The sequence below is a fragment of the Meles meles genome, chromosome 12 (assembly GCF_922984935.1).
Source record: "Meles meles chromosome 12, mMelMel3.1 paternal haplotype, whole genome shotgun sequence".
In the NCBI taxonomy this organism is placed as follows: domain Eukaryota; kingdom Metazoa; phylum Chordata; class Mammalia; order Carnivora; family Mustelidae; genus Meles; species Meles meles.
This window is the reverse complement of record NC_060077.1, coordinates 93,965,035-93,981,392: the sequence shown is the minus strand read 5'-3', so window position 1 is coordinate 93,981,392 and position 16,358 is coordinate 93,965,035. Positions and strand designations below refer to the sequence as shown.

General features: G+C 51.5%; 1 protein-coding gene across 8 annotated transcripts in view; it reads right to left on the bottom strand.

The window, feature by feature from the left end:
• Window positions 1-16,358, bottom strand: part of ZNF236 (zinc finger protein 236) — a 102,966-nt gene that overhangs the window by 78,197 nt on the left and 8,411 nt on the right. For 3 of the 8 annotated variants that reach the window (XR_006821040.1, XM_046024914.1, XM_046024920.1), the window contains exons 2-4: window positions 11,657-11,799; window positions 10,254-10,418; window positions 1,328-1,506 (exon numbers count right to left, since the gene is read on the bottom strand). Coding sequence is in view for 7 of the 8 variants with exons in the window: in XM_046024914.1 (XP_045880870.1) it covers window positions 1,328-1,506; window positions 10,254-10,418; window positions 11,657-11,799 (487 nt within the window). In the remaining variant the exon portion in view is untranslated. Of the gene's footprint in view, window positions 1-1,327; window positions 1,507-3,073; window positions 3,427-10,253; window positions 10,419-11,656; window positions 11,800-16,358 lie in introns of those variants that run through there. The other 5 variants (XM_046024915.1, XM_046024918.1, XM_046024917.1 and 2 more) reach the window with 5 other exon arrangements.

Genomic DNA, 16,358 nt, shown 5'->3' with positions numbered 1-16,358 from the left:
AAACCCTCGGACACACACCCAACCTGCTGTGCTCAAACTCCACCCAGGTAGGAACCCAGTATGCAGGAGCACTCACAGCACGGTCTGGGCGCCACTAGCCAAGGGCGGGCAAAGTGGGGCGGGGGGAGGCAGGCTGGTCCCGTGGGGGGCGCGGTCCATGCCGCTAACAAGCGCCTAAGAGGGTAAAGGAATCCTACAGTCTTCCCAGGTCTGTGCGGTCATTAGCTGCGTGGAAGCCGCCGCGGAGCTTGTGGCTGCTGTTCGAGAGCGCACGACGCGCAGGCTCGTCCACGGGCGACAGCAGACACGGCCGTCCGCTCCCGGGCGCACCTGGGCCCGAAGGCGCTTCACCTTTCGTTTCATTAAGAAAATGAAGTTTTGATAAAAATATATAATCAGGAATAAACCAAATATGAAACTCAGGAAGACACGCTAAGTTCTACTAGAAATAAGGGCACGTATGTATTTAAATACAGTCATGCTTGTTCAAATCATGAGCCCGAAAACCAGGCAATTAGGGTCTAAATCCTGAAGCTTGAAACCTCCGAGCTGTAAAACCATGGGACAGTGACTTGGTCCTGTACCTAGAGCTTCTCACCCACAAAGTGGGGACACGAAGTCTCCTGGTCTGACAGCGCTGCCTGCAAGTAACCACGTTTTCCTCACACACGTTCACGGACACACTAACGCAGCTTCGGGAACACAGAGCTCCTGAACAGGGAGTGGAGACCCACCAGCTTGTTAAACGGGCTGCCCCGGCCCCCGTGGACCTGCTTCTCACAGCTCATGACTTACGGGAAACGTTTGGCCAGCCCCGCGTCCTACAACCTTGAACACTGTGCGACTGCTAGAGAGTTCGACTCCGGCAGCCTGATGCCTGCTTTAGAAGCCTGAGCCACTCTTTCTCCGCGCCCCAGGTCTGCGTGTCCCAACAGCTGTCCTGACACCACACCGGATCCGCCACCGCTGCGCTGCTATTTCTTTCTTTCTTTTCTTTAATGTGGGGCATATGGCAACTCTATCCTATCTTTTTTTTTTTTAAGATTATTTGTTTATTTATTTGACAGACAGAGATCACAAGTAGGCAGAGAAGCAGGCAGAGAGGGAAGCAGGCTCCCTGCTGAGCAGAGAGCCCAATGTGGGGCTCGATCCCAGGACCCCGAGATCATGACCTGAGCCGAAGGCAGAGGCTCAACCCCAAGCCACCCAGGCGCCCTGCGCTGCTATTTCTGGAGCAGACGGCGCACTGAAGCCACCCCAGGCCAGCGCACCCACCGTTAACCCAGGGCACAGACTACTCTTCCCAAGCCTCAGCAGAGGCCCACACCTGATCTTGTAGTGCGTCTTCGCGTGCTCCTTCAGCTGGGAGGGCGTCTCGAAGTCCTTCCCGCAGGCCTTGCAGGCGTGCGGCTGGCCACCGGCCAGCTCCTGCCGGTGCTCCTCCATGTGCGTGGCCAGCTGGCTCTGCAGGGCGAACTCATCCCCGCACTCAGAGCAGATGAGATTCTGCAAAAGACAAGCCCAGCCCTGAGCGGAGGGAACACTGTGAAACGGCGACGTCCTCAAAGAACGGGTGCGCAAGCGACCGGTACCCGCATTACACTCTCCTATGGAACACGTGCTATTCTCACTCTCCAAGAACACGTCACCGTGTCCAAATACGCTTCTGGGAAAACCGTCCTGACCGGAAGCAGAGCAGCCCAGGGAAGCAAGCGGCTGCGAGAGCGGGGCCGGCGTGGGGCACGCATGGGCGTGGTGGCACCCGTGCGGACGGAACGTGCGAGAAGCAGAGGGACGTCGCCACAGAAGGGTCCAGACAGAGCTCAGATCAGGACGAGAGTCTGCAGACTACCGCGACACGAAGCCCCAGCCGATACACCTCTGCACGGAAACGCTATCACAACCACCGCCTGTTCACGGGCGCCTCCCAGGGAGGCCAGGGCCCCCGCCCGGACACCGTCTGCCCCGCGCTGGACTCTGGTGCAGCCTGAACGCGCCGTGGAAAAAGCACAGAACACACAAGGGACCGCAAAGACTTACTGCGAAAAGCAAAGAACGTAAAACAGCTCAATTTTAATATGTGAATAATATTTTAGATAGTTTCAAAATAAATATATTAAAATAAAATTCATTTCTTTTTTTTTTTTTAACTTGTTAAATATGGCTACTATAGATTTTCAGCGACTCCTCTGTCCATTAGGTAACAGCTGTCTGTGTGTCCTGCAGTTGGGCCGGTTCAGGACGAGCTGCGGCCTCCCAGTGCTCACCATGGGGAAGTCACAGCACCCGCCCCCACAAGGCACCAGAAAGTCACATGGAGCAGCGCATGGAAGACGCTCCGCAGAGAGCAGGGCCGGGACGGAGGGCCCAGCAAGAGGAGCCGCCAGCGGGGGACGGCGCTGCAGGGGCTGACTCAGACTCTGCTGCACGGGCTTGTACACCATCCCGACAGACTGTCCAAACACAGACGAAAAATGAGTGTGACCTGTCAGTGAGCAGACGCTGTCATTTCCAAATAACAACAACAAAACAGATGAAATAAATTCTGTGTTAATACATTTTATTTGGAAAATCTATCCAAATATTATTCACATATTTGAAGTTATTGAGCTTTTCTTCCATCAGACTTTCTTCCAATCCCTGCACATAACAGCCCTGTAAATGTTAGTAAACCCCATTAAAATGAGTAATTCATCAATAATGAGAGGCATCCTTGGCAAAAAAAGACGAGCTAAAGGGAATAATCTGAGCAATCCAATGATTTCAACGCAAATAACTTGGTTAGTATTATTATAGAATAAGGAAATAACGAGCTACTAAATTGTCAGCATCTTGTTGATAACAAAGAAAATTCTTTTTAGGAAACAGTCAAAAAGAAAAAAATACCTAATAAAATTTGCTGCCTCTCTTTAAAAAAAAAAAACTCCTACATTTGTATGGCAAAATATTCATCTTTGCTCAGGACTGCCCCGGGTGTGCCTTCTTGTAACTGTAAAATAAAACTTGGTTCCCCCGACCTGTCCTGTCCTCCCCTTATTATTTTATTGTTCTGGCCCTGGTGCATCCTTTTTACTTACTTTTTTACCAGATGATCAGCTTAGAGTATCTCAGGAGCTATCCACACTTGTCCCTTCTCAGAGCACAGCTCTCTCACTTGGCAAAAGCAAGGGCAAGGCCCCGGGGCCACAAGGAAACCAGCTCGTGGTGGAGAGTGGAGAGTGTCGTCTGTCTCTGCTTCACGCCCAGAGAGCCCCAGGAGCCAGGACGTGCCTCCGCTCCAGCAGCCGGCCGCACTGGAGGGAGCTGGGCAAGGAGCCCCACACCTTGCTTCCTCGCCGAAGGCTAAGAGATAGGCCCCGTCCTGCGTCCTCCACACTCAGAGCAGGCGTCTCTCCTCGAGGCTACAAGTAGTGACTGCTTTCTCCCCTAGAACAGACCCGTGGGATAATTTCCATCACGGACGAGTGACAAGCAGAACTCGTCAAGGGAATACACAGCTTTCTGGTCAGGCCCCATCCTGCCGAAGGTCTCATTTCTATAGGTCAGAGTTTAAAATATGACAGATACTAACGGCCGTGAGCCTGCCCCCCCATAACACCTGTCCTTCTGGATCCCTGCCGGGGGCTACCGCGTGACCTTCCCGGTGGCCCCATCTCTGAGACCCTCAGTTACACTGTCCATGTGCAGCAGTGACCATCCCCTCCGGGCCCTGGGCTTCCTCGGGGGCCTCTGGGTTCCCCATTCCACGGCCAAGCCCTCAACTGAGTTAAGTTCACTACATTTTTTCACTGTAATTTCCATTTGGTTCTTCTTGCTTCAATTTCATTTTTTTGTTTGTTTCGAAACAATTCACAGAGCAGTTTTATGACGACTACTTTAAAATCGCTGCCAACTAATTCCAACATGTGGGAATCTGCCATCTCTTCTCCATGCCGTTGGAACTGCCATGGTTCTCGGTCTGCTGAGTCATCTTCAGCCGGACCCTGAGCGCTTGGAGTGCTACGCTGGGAGGCTCCAGGCCACACGGCAGTCCCTCCGCCCAGATGCGGCCGGGGACCCCGTCGGGGGGAGGCTCACTGCAGGTCCCGCGGCCCTGGGGACCCTGTCGGGGGAGGCTCACTGCAGGTCCCGCGACCCTGGTGCGGAAAGCACAGGGCAGACCTGTCCGTCCTGCACTGTCCAGTTAACTCTCCCTGCCGTCAGGGGCCGTGAGGCTCAGCTCCCCGCCGGGGCTGGCAGTTGGAGCGCTGCCTGCTTCCGGGCACAGCGAGAGAGGTCAGCTTCCCGCCTCGCTCTGCTGACACCATCAGGCGGGGAAGCCTGGGTCCCACCTTCTGCCCGGAGACGGATGCGAGATGAGCTCCACACTTACCCCGGCGGGCACGGGGTCAGAGGGCCATCTGTCTCCGGGGCAGGAGGCGACGGAGGGTCCCTCATAGCCCTGCTGAGCAGCTTTCCAGGCCAATTTTGGCTAAGGGGAAGCAGCTTTCCATGAAGCATTTTTACGTCTGTGCCTGTCGGCAGAAGGCTACAAGCTTCTCCAGCAACGGGTGTGTGGGAGGGAAAGAAGAACTCCAGCTAACTGGTGGCCATCCCGCTCCTGGGCCGGCCCGCTTCCCGCCTCCCCCAGCCCTCCGGCAGCGGGTTATGCTCTCGCTGGTGGTGGAGTGGGACGGGGCGGGGGCTCCGTGTTGGCTGGACTCCTACGGGTCAGTTCTGCGTGCGCCCGGCAGTCAGGACTTCTTCCTGTATTACTAGTACCATATTCAGACCAAGTCGCCGAGGAATAAAAACATGCCAAACAGAGAAAGGTGGCCAAAACTGTATTGTTTTAACATGCGTGGGAAAGACGGATAATCGTGTTCCGGTGTCTACTTTCTTCTTACCCGGAGCACATTTCCCCGTGGAGCACACTGCTCTCCGACACGAAACACTACCGCCCGCCACCCCACGTGCGGACTGGGCCGCGCGGGAGAAGTGTGGCCTCTCCCTCCTCCTTTTCACTGAGCCACGGGACAAAGGGGCAATTCAGAGAGAGAGGAGGGCAGGTGGGGTCCCGAGCAGCCTTAGCGGGCACAGCGGCCCTACCAGCAAAGAACTACACAGGCCACAGAGGAAACAGAGGCAAACTCGGACCCTGGGCCCTAACACGACCCTTTCAGGAAAGAGTGCACTATTTTTCACAACAGCCCAATGCATTTTCACATCTGAAACAGCAAAGACTTTTTGCTTCTGCCCCTGGAAAACCCCCGTCAGGAGCTCCTGCCCGGTGTGGGGTGATGAATTCAGGGGACTGAGCATCTCTCCCCAGCCTCCAGAAACTTCTCCTGGCAGCAGATGCCGTGGCCAAGACAGGGCATCCACACTCCTCCCGCCACCTGCTGCAGAGTCCGGCCCCGCTGAAGCCCTCTGTTTGCCCCTTCCTCTCCCATGGTCACTCCAGGTCTGAGAGACCAGAGTCTTTCAGACTCAAAGAGAAGAAAGAGAAGACAGGATAGCAATAGTGACAGAGACGTGAAATCTACATCTCCGGAAATACTGCTCCTCAAAGATCTTTTTAGGAAAAAAAGAGTCAGGAGGGAACGCTGATGTCCTCACACCCGTGACAGTGACGGGCAAAGACAGCGGGGTGTCAGCGATGAACTGAGGGTCAGGTGAGACTAGATGATGTCATAGCACAGTTTCAAACCCCAGAAACCGGACACCAGCAAAGGACCGTCATCAGAGGGAAGGACGGTGAGCTCCGGCTGGAGGAACAACATGGGAAAGAAGAGGGACGAAGCGTGTGGAAGAGAAAAGACAGTGGAGGGAAGATTTGAAAACGAACGTCCAAGAAACTAAGAACTGCTGGAAATGATGAATCCCCGCTATCCCCTGCCGCGCCACGTGGACACTGACTGGCGGGTTTAGAAGGCAGCCCCAAAGCAGCAGCGGGGAGTCGCAGGGTGCGCGAGGGGACAGCCACCACGCCCACCAGGGGGCCCAAGAGAGCAGCCCCGCAGCCGCACCCCGGGTTCGCCTCGTTGTGTCCCCAGCGCAGACCCCACATCCCCCGCCTTCCTCACGCCCCCACGTGGGCTGCACACGCGCCGAGCTGGCGCCCGCGTCCCCCGCTCCATCAGGCTCTGCTCCCGCCCGCGGCCGTTCGAGCTCCAGCGCCCGCTGTCTTCACCCAGCGTCCCCATTGCCCAGCGACAGCCGAGGCCGCAGCAGGACAGACGCACCGCCGAGCCGGGGGGTGGGGGGGCTGGTCCCCTCAGGGGACAAGTGAGCCTGAGAACCTCTGCGAAGGCGGGTTTGGGGGTCACCGTGGGGAAGGCAGCGCGCAGCAACCACCCGCGTGGACTAGGGCCTCGCGGGCGTAAAGGCTGTGTGGCCCGATCCGCGTCGGGCGGCTTGTCACAGGGCCGCTAAGTGAGTCAGACGAGGACCTGCTGGCCTGCGGGGCTCGGAGCTCTGAGCACCAACCAAACCACCCTCAGGCTGGGCCGGAGCAGGAAAGCTCCGGACCTGGCGCGGACCCGCCGCCACCCAGCGGGAGCCCCTCGGGCCTCTGAGCACGACCCACCGCAGCGGGGGCCCTTCTGGGGTCTGAGAGGGCTCTGTGATCAGGAGTGTTTGAAGGTCACCGAGCCTGGGAGGGTGCGCGGCAGGGACGGCAGGGGTGGCATCTGGCGACGTTCGGAACTCGGTCCAGGTAAAGGGTTCGCTGTCCCGAGTATTCACCGCACCGACTCTTCAAGAGCGAAATTCTCCAAACAAGACGGGGATGCACCGCCACTACACACAGCCATGGCTCATCACAATCAGCAGCTGTTTTATCTCAGAGCCCCACACTAGTGAGAACAAAAATTCCTATTACTCCTTGTAGGCAGGGCCACGCAGCTGAAAGCCCGGAGAGAATCTGGCAGGACGGCAGGCAACAAATCGAACATAAAAACACTCCTGTCCTGCGGACAAATGACAAACACCCAACAGAAAGCCCCTGAAATGGCGTTAATAAAAACCCTAGAAAAATAACATACTGAATTCACATGAACAGAACAGTACTAAGACTTTTTTGTTTTGGGGGGTTTTTTTGGTGGCAGCAAAGCAAGGTTTATTGCCCGCCAGTGAAGTGGTACAAGCTCCCGAGCAGGGAGGGACCTGAGAGGACGGCCACTGGCATTTCTCAGTCCGAGGTTCGATCCGATGGACCCCGCCTGCGCCCGTCATCCAGTCAGGTGTTTGCCTCTACCCGTCACGTGGGAAAGGTGGACGGCTACAGAGGTGTTTGGACCATGAAGATTCAGTAACGTAAACATATGCAACTTCCCCTGTAACAATCTAAGAATTTAATTCAAAGTGAAAATACCAACTGATTTTTTTAAAAGAGGCAAAATTCTCACGCTCATATTAATAATAAACCAGAAAAGGAAAACAGGAAGCACACGAACATCTGCTTCTCGTGACAGAGACAGCGCGAAGACAACGCGGAAACACGAGGTGGTGGTGGTGCCCGGGAGCCCTGGGAGGACCGGGCAGAGGGGACAGGAGGCCGCGGTTCTTCTGATGCTCCTTGTTCCTGCCACTTTGACTTGTAAGAGTTAGTTACTCTCCAGATACTGAAACTCAACTCCTACTCTGCCTTGGACTGTCTTTGTGGTCACACCAACTGGACCCACGTCAAGGGCAGTCAGTGCACTTGGGAAGGGATGGGCCTCAAACACGACACAGACTGAACCCACGAGCCCCGGACGTCCCTCAGATCCGACACGACGTTCAGTGGGTTGACGGACGGGGCTGAGCCTGGCTACTGTGAAACTGTTTCAGAGGCAACGGCAGGACAGAGCAAAGGCGCGAACGAGCATCCCAGTGCTGGAGCCCGGGTCCCCGCGGCGGAGGACGGAAGGAGGCTTGTGGGAGTCCTGGAACCCCCGGGTTGTATGGTGCACGTGTGTGCTGTGCCCCACGAGCACCTGCGCTGCGAGATGTGGTGGGGTTTTAGGAAATCATTTCAGATTTGGGAAGTACGTCTAAGCAAGCGCAAGAACCAGATTCTGAAAATGGACAGACCACTCGCTGTAGCCTGTTCGTACAGACACGAGGCTGAAAACCACGTACGAGTCTGCCGGGGCGACCTGCTGGTCACAATATGTGTGTCCACACGGAATGCCATGTGCTGATGAAAAGAACGAGACGTGCCCCCACCTCCCCGTGCACGAAGTGTCCCAGGAGCTGAGGCACAGTCCCCACAAGACAAAGGCACAGAACGGATGGCCCGCGTTAAGGGGGCTGCAGACGAGATCTGCATGCGCCCAGGATGCCTGAGGAAGGACAGAGAAGCTGCTTCCAGAAGAACAGGAAGTCGCACTGGGCACCTCGTCTACTCACGGCTCCCCCTACGCGCACGCAGAACTCAGCCCGGAGGACTTTAACACGCCATTTAATGCAGGCGCTCTCTGCTTTTCAGAAAAAGCAAAAGCAAAAGCAGAAAAGCGATGAGCGCGACGAGGCATGGCTGCACTCGGCAGGGGAAGGTGCAGAGCAGCACAGGCTTTCTAGAACGTCATGTGGCCTTCTACAGAGATGGTGAAAAAGCGGTATTAACCCAGTAAGTCCAACTACAGGAATCTACCCTAATGAAATAAAGATACATAAGAAGATGCACCATGTAGAGTATTTAAAACGTATACATAAATGTTAACTAACAGAAGAAATGATTGCATATCATTGTGCTATATCCAGACGCAAGAGACTAAGAAAGATGCTTAAAATACTGATAAGGGGAAACCTACATCCTACAGCCAGGGAAAATGGGGGAGACACGTCTGCAAATATATTAGGGGAAAAGGGCAGGTTAAAAAGCAGCAGCATAAACATTTTTGAATTAAAAAACTATTCTTCAGGGGCACCTGGGTGGCTCAGTGGGTTAAAGCCTCTGCCTTCGGCTCGGGTCATGATCCCAGGGTCCTGGGATCGAGCCCCACATCAGGCTCTCTGCTCCGCAGGGAGCCTGCTTCCTCTTCTCTCTCTGCCTGCCTCTCTGCCTAGTTGTGATTTCTCTCTGTCAAATAAATAAAATATTTAAAAAAAAAAAAAAACTATTCTTCAGGGGCGCCTGAGTGGCTCAGTCGTTCAGCATCTGCCTTCAGCTCAGGTCGTGATCCTGGGGTCCTGGGATCCAGCCCCACATTGGGCTCCCTGCTCAGCAGGAAGCCTGCTTTTCCCTCTCCCACTCCCCCTGCTTGTGTTCCCTCTCTCTCTGTGTTTCTCTCTGTCAAATAAATAAATAAAATCTTAAAAAAAAAAAAAAGCTATTCTTAAATAAACAGTTATGGAAAGCATATACAGCCAAAAAAAAAAAAAAAATCTGAAAGACAGCACATGCATTCTCTCCAGATTTTGTGATTCTTGGTTCTTCTAATAATATTGCTCTTGTTAATCTTTAGTTTCTAATTTTTTCCCAAAGTAAACACACATTTATACAATAACTTTTACAAAAATAAAAACAAATTAGTTTATATTAAAAAGTAAAGATATATAAAAAGAAGAGATGAGCGTATATAGAAAGTATGAACTTAATTTTTATATATGCAATTTAAATACTGTATTCGTTTTTCTGTCTCAGGAGGAAAGTACACCAGTTTTCTACAACCCATCCCGGGACAGTAGAAATAAAGGTAACTTACTTTCTTTTTACTGTTTGCATTTCCCTAATTTCAGACAATAATAATCAGGGACATGGGGGCTTAATATTCTGAAAGCAACAGCCATTCGTACTCCAACTCAGGGCCACCCACCCCAACAACAGGAAGCCCCCGCTCACACGCCAGCCACGAGGCCCTGTCATTGCAGAACGGCAGCTGTGGGCCTTTCAGAAGGGCTCACTCTGCCGTGTAAGTGGCTCTGGGTCATCATGAATATCTCTTCTTCTCCCAGATTCCCCCATGTCAGTGGATCCAGAAGCCAAGCAAGGAGATGCTTCCGTCTTCAGAGACAGAATGTTTCTCTGGACCACTGCGGAGGCCTGCGTGGGCCTGTCTGGGTCCTCCAGATACAGGACGCACTGAGGGGTCTGCCCTAGGGTACGGACAGGCCAGACAACAAACGGTCCTGCCAGTGGCACAGAGAGTCAGGCAAGGCACACTGAACGATAAGGAACTCCTTGAAATCCGTATGAAAGGCTTTTTAAACTAGTTGTTACCTACATTCCCCCTAAGGATTAGATGCATTTAAAAATCCATGAGCAAAGTATAGGCCAAAATAATTACCTCTTCCTTTTCATGGAGCATAATATGCGCTTTGAGACTAGCCACTCTGGAGAATTTCTTGTTACACACAGGACAGGTGGGCTCTTCCCCATTGTGGGTGCATTTGTGAAGTGTCAGGTTGAATTCAACATTAAATGTTTGGGGGCACTGGTCACATCGATGTGGCTATTTGGAGAGAAAAGTCAAGAAGCCACTGAAAAACAATCTTTCCACAATAAATGCCATTCAAATATCAACAAGCACCGTAATCTACAGACGATCTAAGAACTTGTGGTCTGCCCCGCACCTAAGTCAGTAAATCCAAAATGGACACAGCAAAGCTCCTCACAGACTTTCTCAAAGGACTACAAGGACGACAACTCATCCATGCAGAACCGAACACACCTTGCGTAAAGCGTGCTGCGTGTAAATGTACCAGTACCGTCTCTATGAACACGAATGTGAGCGACTCGCTCCCGGGGGCGGGGCGCATTTTCCCTTCTTGCCTGACCAACTGCACCGCTCTAAACAGAGTCACTTCGAGTAGAATCAGTAATCATAAAAACCGTTACTGGATTTTAAGAGAGTTGCTTATCACAGTCTCAAGTCTTCCCCAAATGAAAGGCATTCTGCCACTTCCTTGCAGAAAGATAATCACTGGTGCTTCTCTCTGAAGATCATGGCACAGGAGAGTCTGTACTTTCAGATTTTCAACTTAGGAGCGTCACACAGCTGACACGGTACCAGCAACAGTACGTGTTATCGTATATTCTAGTTCACAGTCACGCTGAACACAAAGCCAGTTAGTCATGTCCTGTTCCCTAGAGAAGGGGTCCCTGGCATTGTCCTGATCTACGTGCTCCGAACCCAGGGGAAATCAACGGTCATTTTTGATGGTCGTTTCAACCGCCGTTTTCTATCTGGCAGGCACATCATTCCGTTAAGACACTAACACTCTTAACCGAGTCCACAAGGGCCCCTGCAAAAAAGGATTCCAGTCTCTTAAGTGTTACTCCCTGCGGAAATGCAATGGAAAATCCCGGGGAAACCACTGTAAAGGCAAGCCCACTTGGAGATAACACTCCGTGCTGGAGAAAAACACATCAAGATACACTGGTTCTGCGCAGTCACTCGGGAACCGACCCACTCCAAGTCCTGCTCTGAGATGACTCTCTGTCCACGGACTCAGAACTCTGACACACAGACTCACTAGACCAGCTCGCAAGTCATCTCACCAACCAGTAAAGGGTCAGGAATACGACTACAACTAAGCACGAAACGTCAAGGTAGGTGTTCGTTAAGATAAAATGCCCCATAATTTAGGGATCTAAGTTACAAGAAAAATTTGTGTTTGGCATGCCGATTGCTACAATACCTCCAGTTTCAACGCTCACATTTCTGACATCCCTCTTGAGAATACATACCTTGTCATTTCGCTCGTGATCCCTCATGTGGCGTTGAAACTGGGACTCTTTTGGGAAAGATAGTAGACAGATTTCACACTTATGGAAGTTTGGAACTTGGTAGGCATAATTAGTGTTCTCCGCGTTCAATGTTAAAACTCCATCTATAAAATTGCATAAGTATAGACAATAAATACCAGTTGTTATTCTCATCACATAAATAAAACTAAATTACGTGGTTATTGTTTAGAAACCAAACGACATCAGAAATTTATGGGAGAATTTTGAAGAAATTAATGGTGTCTTCGGTTTTTCGAAAGGACATGATTTTAGGGCAGAAACAAGAAATGCTGGGAAGACTGAGGCACAGGACAGCGGGACTGTAAGCCTCTGCTGGTAGGGTCGTTAGAAACCTGAAACTAAACTGCTAAGTTGACATCCACCCAAAGACACGCAAAAGCCATGGCGTCTCTTATCCTTGCCTTCATGCTTCATACGGCTTCAAAGTCAGTGGAAATCCCAGAGGCGTTTCGTCTCTAAGTCCTTCGGTAGACCACACAGATCATCTCAAGTCGCTCAGCAAACAAAACTCGAGTAGAAGCATAAAAGCTAATTCCCTAATTCAATCTACCTCTGAAAACTGCTGCAGAGCGAGATTACGTCAGAGAGGAAAAACTTCTGTTGTGCCACATGGCCAGGGTTTAGGAACACCTTTGTCCACAGCACTTTGGACAATCCCTAGGTTTCATGACGTGCTTCTACAGACCCACGTAGGTCAACGGCTATCAACACAAAAGTATCTTCAAATAAAAATATGAACTGCTCACAAAAACTTGTCAGGAATCTCAGAAAATAAAGATGTCCTAAACCTCTACAATTCTTCAAAATAATAGACTCCAAGTCTTACAATTTAGGCACAAATATATATAACGCATAATGATACAAAAACTTGAAATACATTACATACGATTCTTTGTATCAAATCTGACTCAAGAGTATTGAAATCTGGAAATCTGGAAGTAAAGTAGGGTTGATTTTAAGACTCAAGTAAGCTCCAGAGTCTCTGTTTCTCAAAAGTCCATGCGGTCAACACCGGCATTCCCGATTTTCAACAGACCTTTAAGTCCCTCCTTTGAGAAAACCACCTGCAGCCCAGCTTGGGCCAGAAGCACCCAGCCCTGCACCGGCGTCTGCGCAAGCGAGAACGGAGGAAGCCTCTAGAGGGAGGCCGCGGAGGCCACAGAGGAGGTGGGAGTAGGGAGAGCTGTGGAGAAGGCGGGTGACACCTTCAAAATTCTTCCAGCAGACCCTTGAGGAAAGCAGGTTCCAGATTAGCAGACTACAGTTTCGAGAAACACTAATAGAATTCAACGAACAACTCCATCCAGAAACAGGACGGGCCACCACGGAACGCCTGGTGTATTTACTCGTCACCATATGCACATTATGTTCAAAGACCTGTATTCAAAGTTTCTGCTTCTGTTCAATTAGTAACAAAACGGGCCCAAATAAAATGATCGTTGGAACCACGTCAGTTGATACATCATTCCCTGTGGGAAAGTTTATACTATGGAAAGAAGTAGCTTAGATGTTGGGAATGGTCAAGTAAAATGTGTTTAAAATTGTGTTTTAAAACTCTAGCGAGTGTTTCCACCTAACAGCTGACTGAAGTCATGAGAGAGCTCCTCACAAGAAAGCAAAATTAAGGGGCGCCTGGGTGGCTCAGTGGGTTAAACCTCTACCTTTGGCTCAGGTCATGATCTCAGGGTCCTGGGATGGAGCCCCGCATCGGGCTCTCTGCTCAGTGGGGAGTCTGCTTCCTCCTCTCTCTCTGCCTGCCTCTCTGCCTACTTGTGATCTCTGTCTAATAAATAAAAATCTTTACCAAAAAAAAAAAAAAGCAAAATTAAAAGGCTATTTCAGGAAGTAGAATGAAACAATGTTCACAGTCTCTTATGTTGAAACTGCTTAAAAGTTACCCTGAAATGAGAAAGGATGTAATTAACTACTACTGATAGACAAAACCCTAAGAGATAAGAAACTACACATTTAAAACCGAAAACAACATTGTTTTGCTTTATGAATTAAGATTTTTCCAGAGAAGATTTTTATTTTAAGAAGCAAGATTTCCCTCTATAACAAAGCTCAGAACATAATAAAAAGCCATTTTCACTAAGTCCCCTCCCCCAGCGAGAATACAGTATTAATTTGGTTCAAAGACAACCTTAAAGCAATGCTAATTCCAATAAAGGCAAAACTGGAGGGGAAAGCATGCTTTGGTGTCCACACTGAGCGAAAGTTTAAAACCCACAGCATCTCCAGACCCGCACAGCAGGAACCCACTCTGCCCCGGCCGTGGCCCGCACTGGGGAAGCATGTTGTCCCTCCTAGGGGAAGCCGGGCTCCCTCATGCACACCTCCCTGCCTCTCTGGGTGGTGCCCGAGACCTTGACCCTCTGCCCATCACCTCTTCACGCTCATGCACATTTCCGGCCCACAGAGTATGCGTTGTCCAGAAAGAGGTTGAGGAAATGGATGGACCCTGAGGACACGCTTCGGGAGACCCACGAGCCTGTGAAAACTTCACGCAAACACTCCCCGTCCACGCGTGCGCCCGCCGCAGGGGCGGCCAGGGCGGCGTGAAAACTCTGCAGCTGCAGAGGCCACTGGACGTCCCACGGGGCCGGGGACAGCAGGAAGGCACGGCCGCGCAAAGGGCAGCTCTCGGTGGTCAGTCCCCGGAGGCCACCAGCGGAGGGGCTTCTGTGGGACCCCATCCATTCCCTGTGTCCCCCAGATCAGCACAGGTAGTGTCTGCAGCCCCCACGCGACAGAGGCACAGAGCCCCGAGCACTCCGCAGCGCTCAAGTCTAAGCGCTCACTGGGGACAGGATTCTGCCCCACACCCCGCCGGGCATCCCTGTGACATCTCAGGCAGGTGACCCCGCGGCCGATTCCAGCTGGTTTGACCCAGACAGCCGCCTCACACACACACACGCACACACACGCACATACACACACACGACCACATGCGTGTACGACCACACTCTCTTCAACCCCTCACCCTTCCTGAAGCAAGAACTCAAATTCACTACCAAATGTAAACACAAACCAATGGCAAAAACCAGAAAACATGAAAGACTCGTTTCAACATCAATTTAGCTCTTTACGTAGACATTCTCAATAGTATATAAGAATAAGGACTTATCAACCAGCCCCCCAGATAATAAAGCTGACCTCCGAGTTTGCAGGTTAAATAAGAAAATCCTTCTGGACGCTTCTGCGACAAGAGCCTACCAGCGGTTCTGGAGCACGGCCGCCTCCCATGGCCTAGCCGGCACTCCGCAGCCACACTCCGTCACGGCTTCCTTCAGGCCCGGCCCGTGGTGGGGCCTGGACAAGTTCACAAACTGCTCAAGACCAGACACAGCAATAAGCCCAGTCAGCTAAACCTTCCTGGCAAAGGTCTGTCCTCATCTCCCATCTAAAGAGCTATCTTTTTTTTTAAGATTTTAAGTGATCGTTATACCCGATGTGGGGCTCGAACTCACAACCCCAAGATCAAGAGGCAGCTGCTCCTGGGACGCCTGGGTGGCTCAGTGGGTTAAAGCCTCTGCCTTCAGCTCAGGTCATGATCCCAGGGTCCTGGGATCGAGCCCCACATCGGGCTCTCTGCTTGGTGGGGAGCCTGCTTCCCTTCTTCTCTCTGCCTGTCTCTCTGCCTACTTGTGATCTCTGTCTGTCAAATAAATAAATAAATAAATCTTAAAAAAAAAAAAAAAAAGAGGCAGCTGCTCCACGGACTGAGTGAGCCAGGCGCCCTGCCCAGTGGATCTCTTACAGTAAATGCGTCTCCGTGATATGCGATGGTTCAGCAAACTGCACTTACAGCATTCCACCGATTCAACCCCAATTTGCATCTCCCGACTTCAACCCTTAAGCACTATGCACTGAAGATCCCGGCCATCCGAAAGCCCTGCGGAGGCATTTTTAATATTAAAATGGGATACACCAGTTTCAGTTTCTAAACTAACTCCCAAACTTTGCATCTGCTTTTATTTTTGTTTTGAATAAAAATCTTCCAAAAAGTAGTTGAAATCTCTACTTCTCTCAACAGGCCCGTCTAAAGAGTTTATTTATTTATTTAAGAGAATAAATAATAAGCATCAGCAGGGGAGGGGGAAGAGCAGAGGGAGCAGACTCCCCGCTGAGCAGGGAGCCTGATAAGGAACTGGACCCCAGGACCCGGGGATCATGACCTGAGCCGAAGGCAGCCCTTAACCCACTGAGCCACCCAGGCGCCCCCGTCTTCCAGCATCTTGTCCCCGAGAGCCCAGCTAACGACCGAGGCATTTTCTCAGCTTCTCATTCTGACATCAGGACGCTGAGGTCACCGAACAGGCCTTCGAGAAGTGGGACAACTGTCGCGTCTACTTCCAGCAGGGCCGCACTTCAGCTCGCAGGCCTCCTCCTCCCTTCCGTGTGTGTGTGTGTGTGTGTGTGTGTGTGTGTGTGTGTGTGTGTGCGTGTTAGTTCTACTCTCTTCTAGTTTCTTCTTTTCTCCTTCCTCCTGTTTTCTCCTGTTCGCCCCATACTGGTCATTCAGGTCTGACCACAGCTGGACTTTTTCAGACAAAACTCTGCAGTGCTTGGGCCCCGGACGTCTTTCTCGGTCACTGTATCTCCAAAGCCTTGCACAAAGCCTGGTACAGGCTCCAGGTTT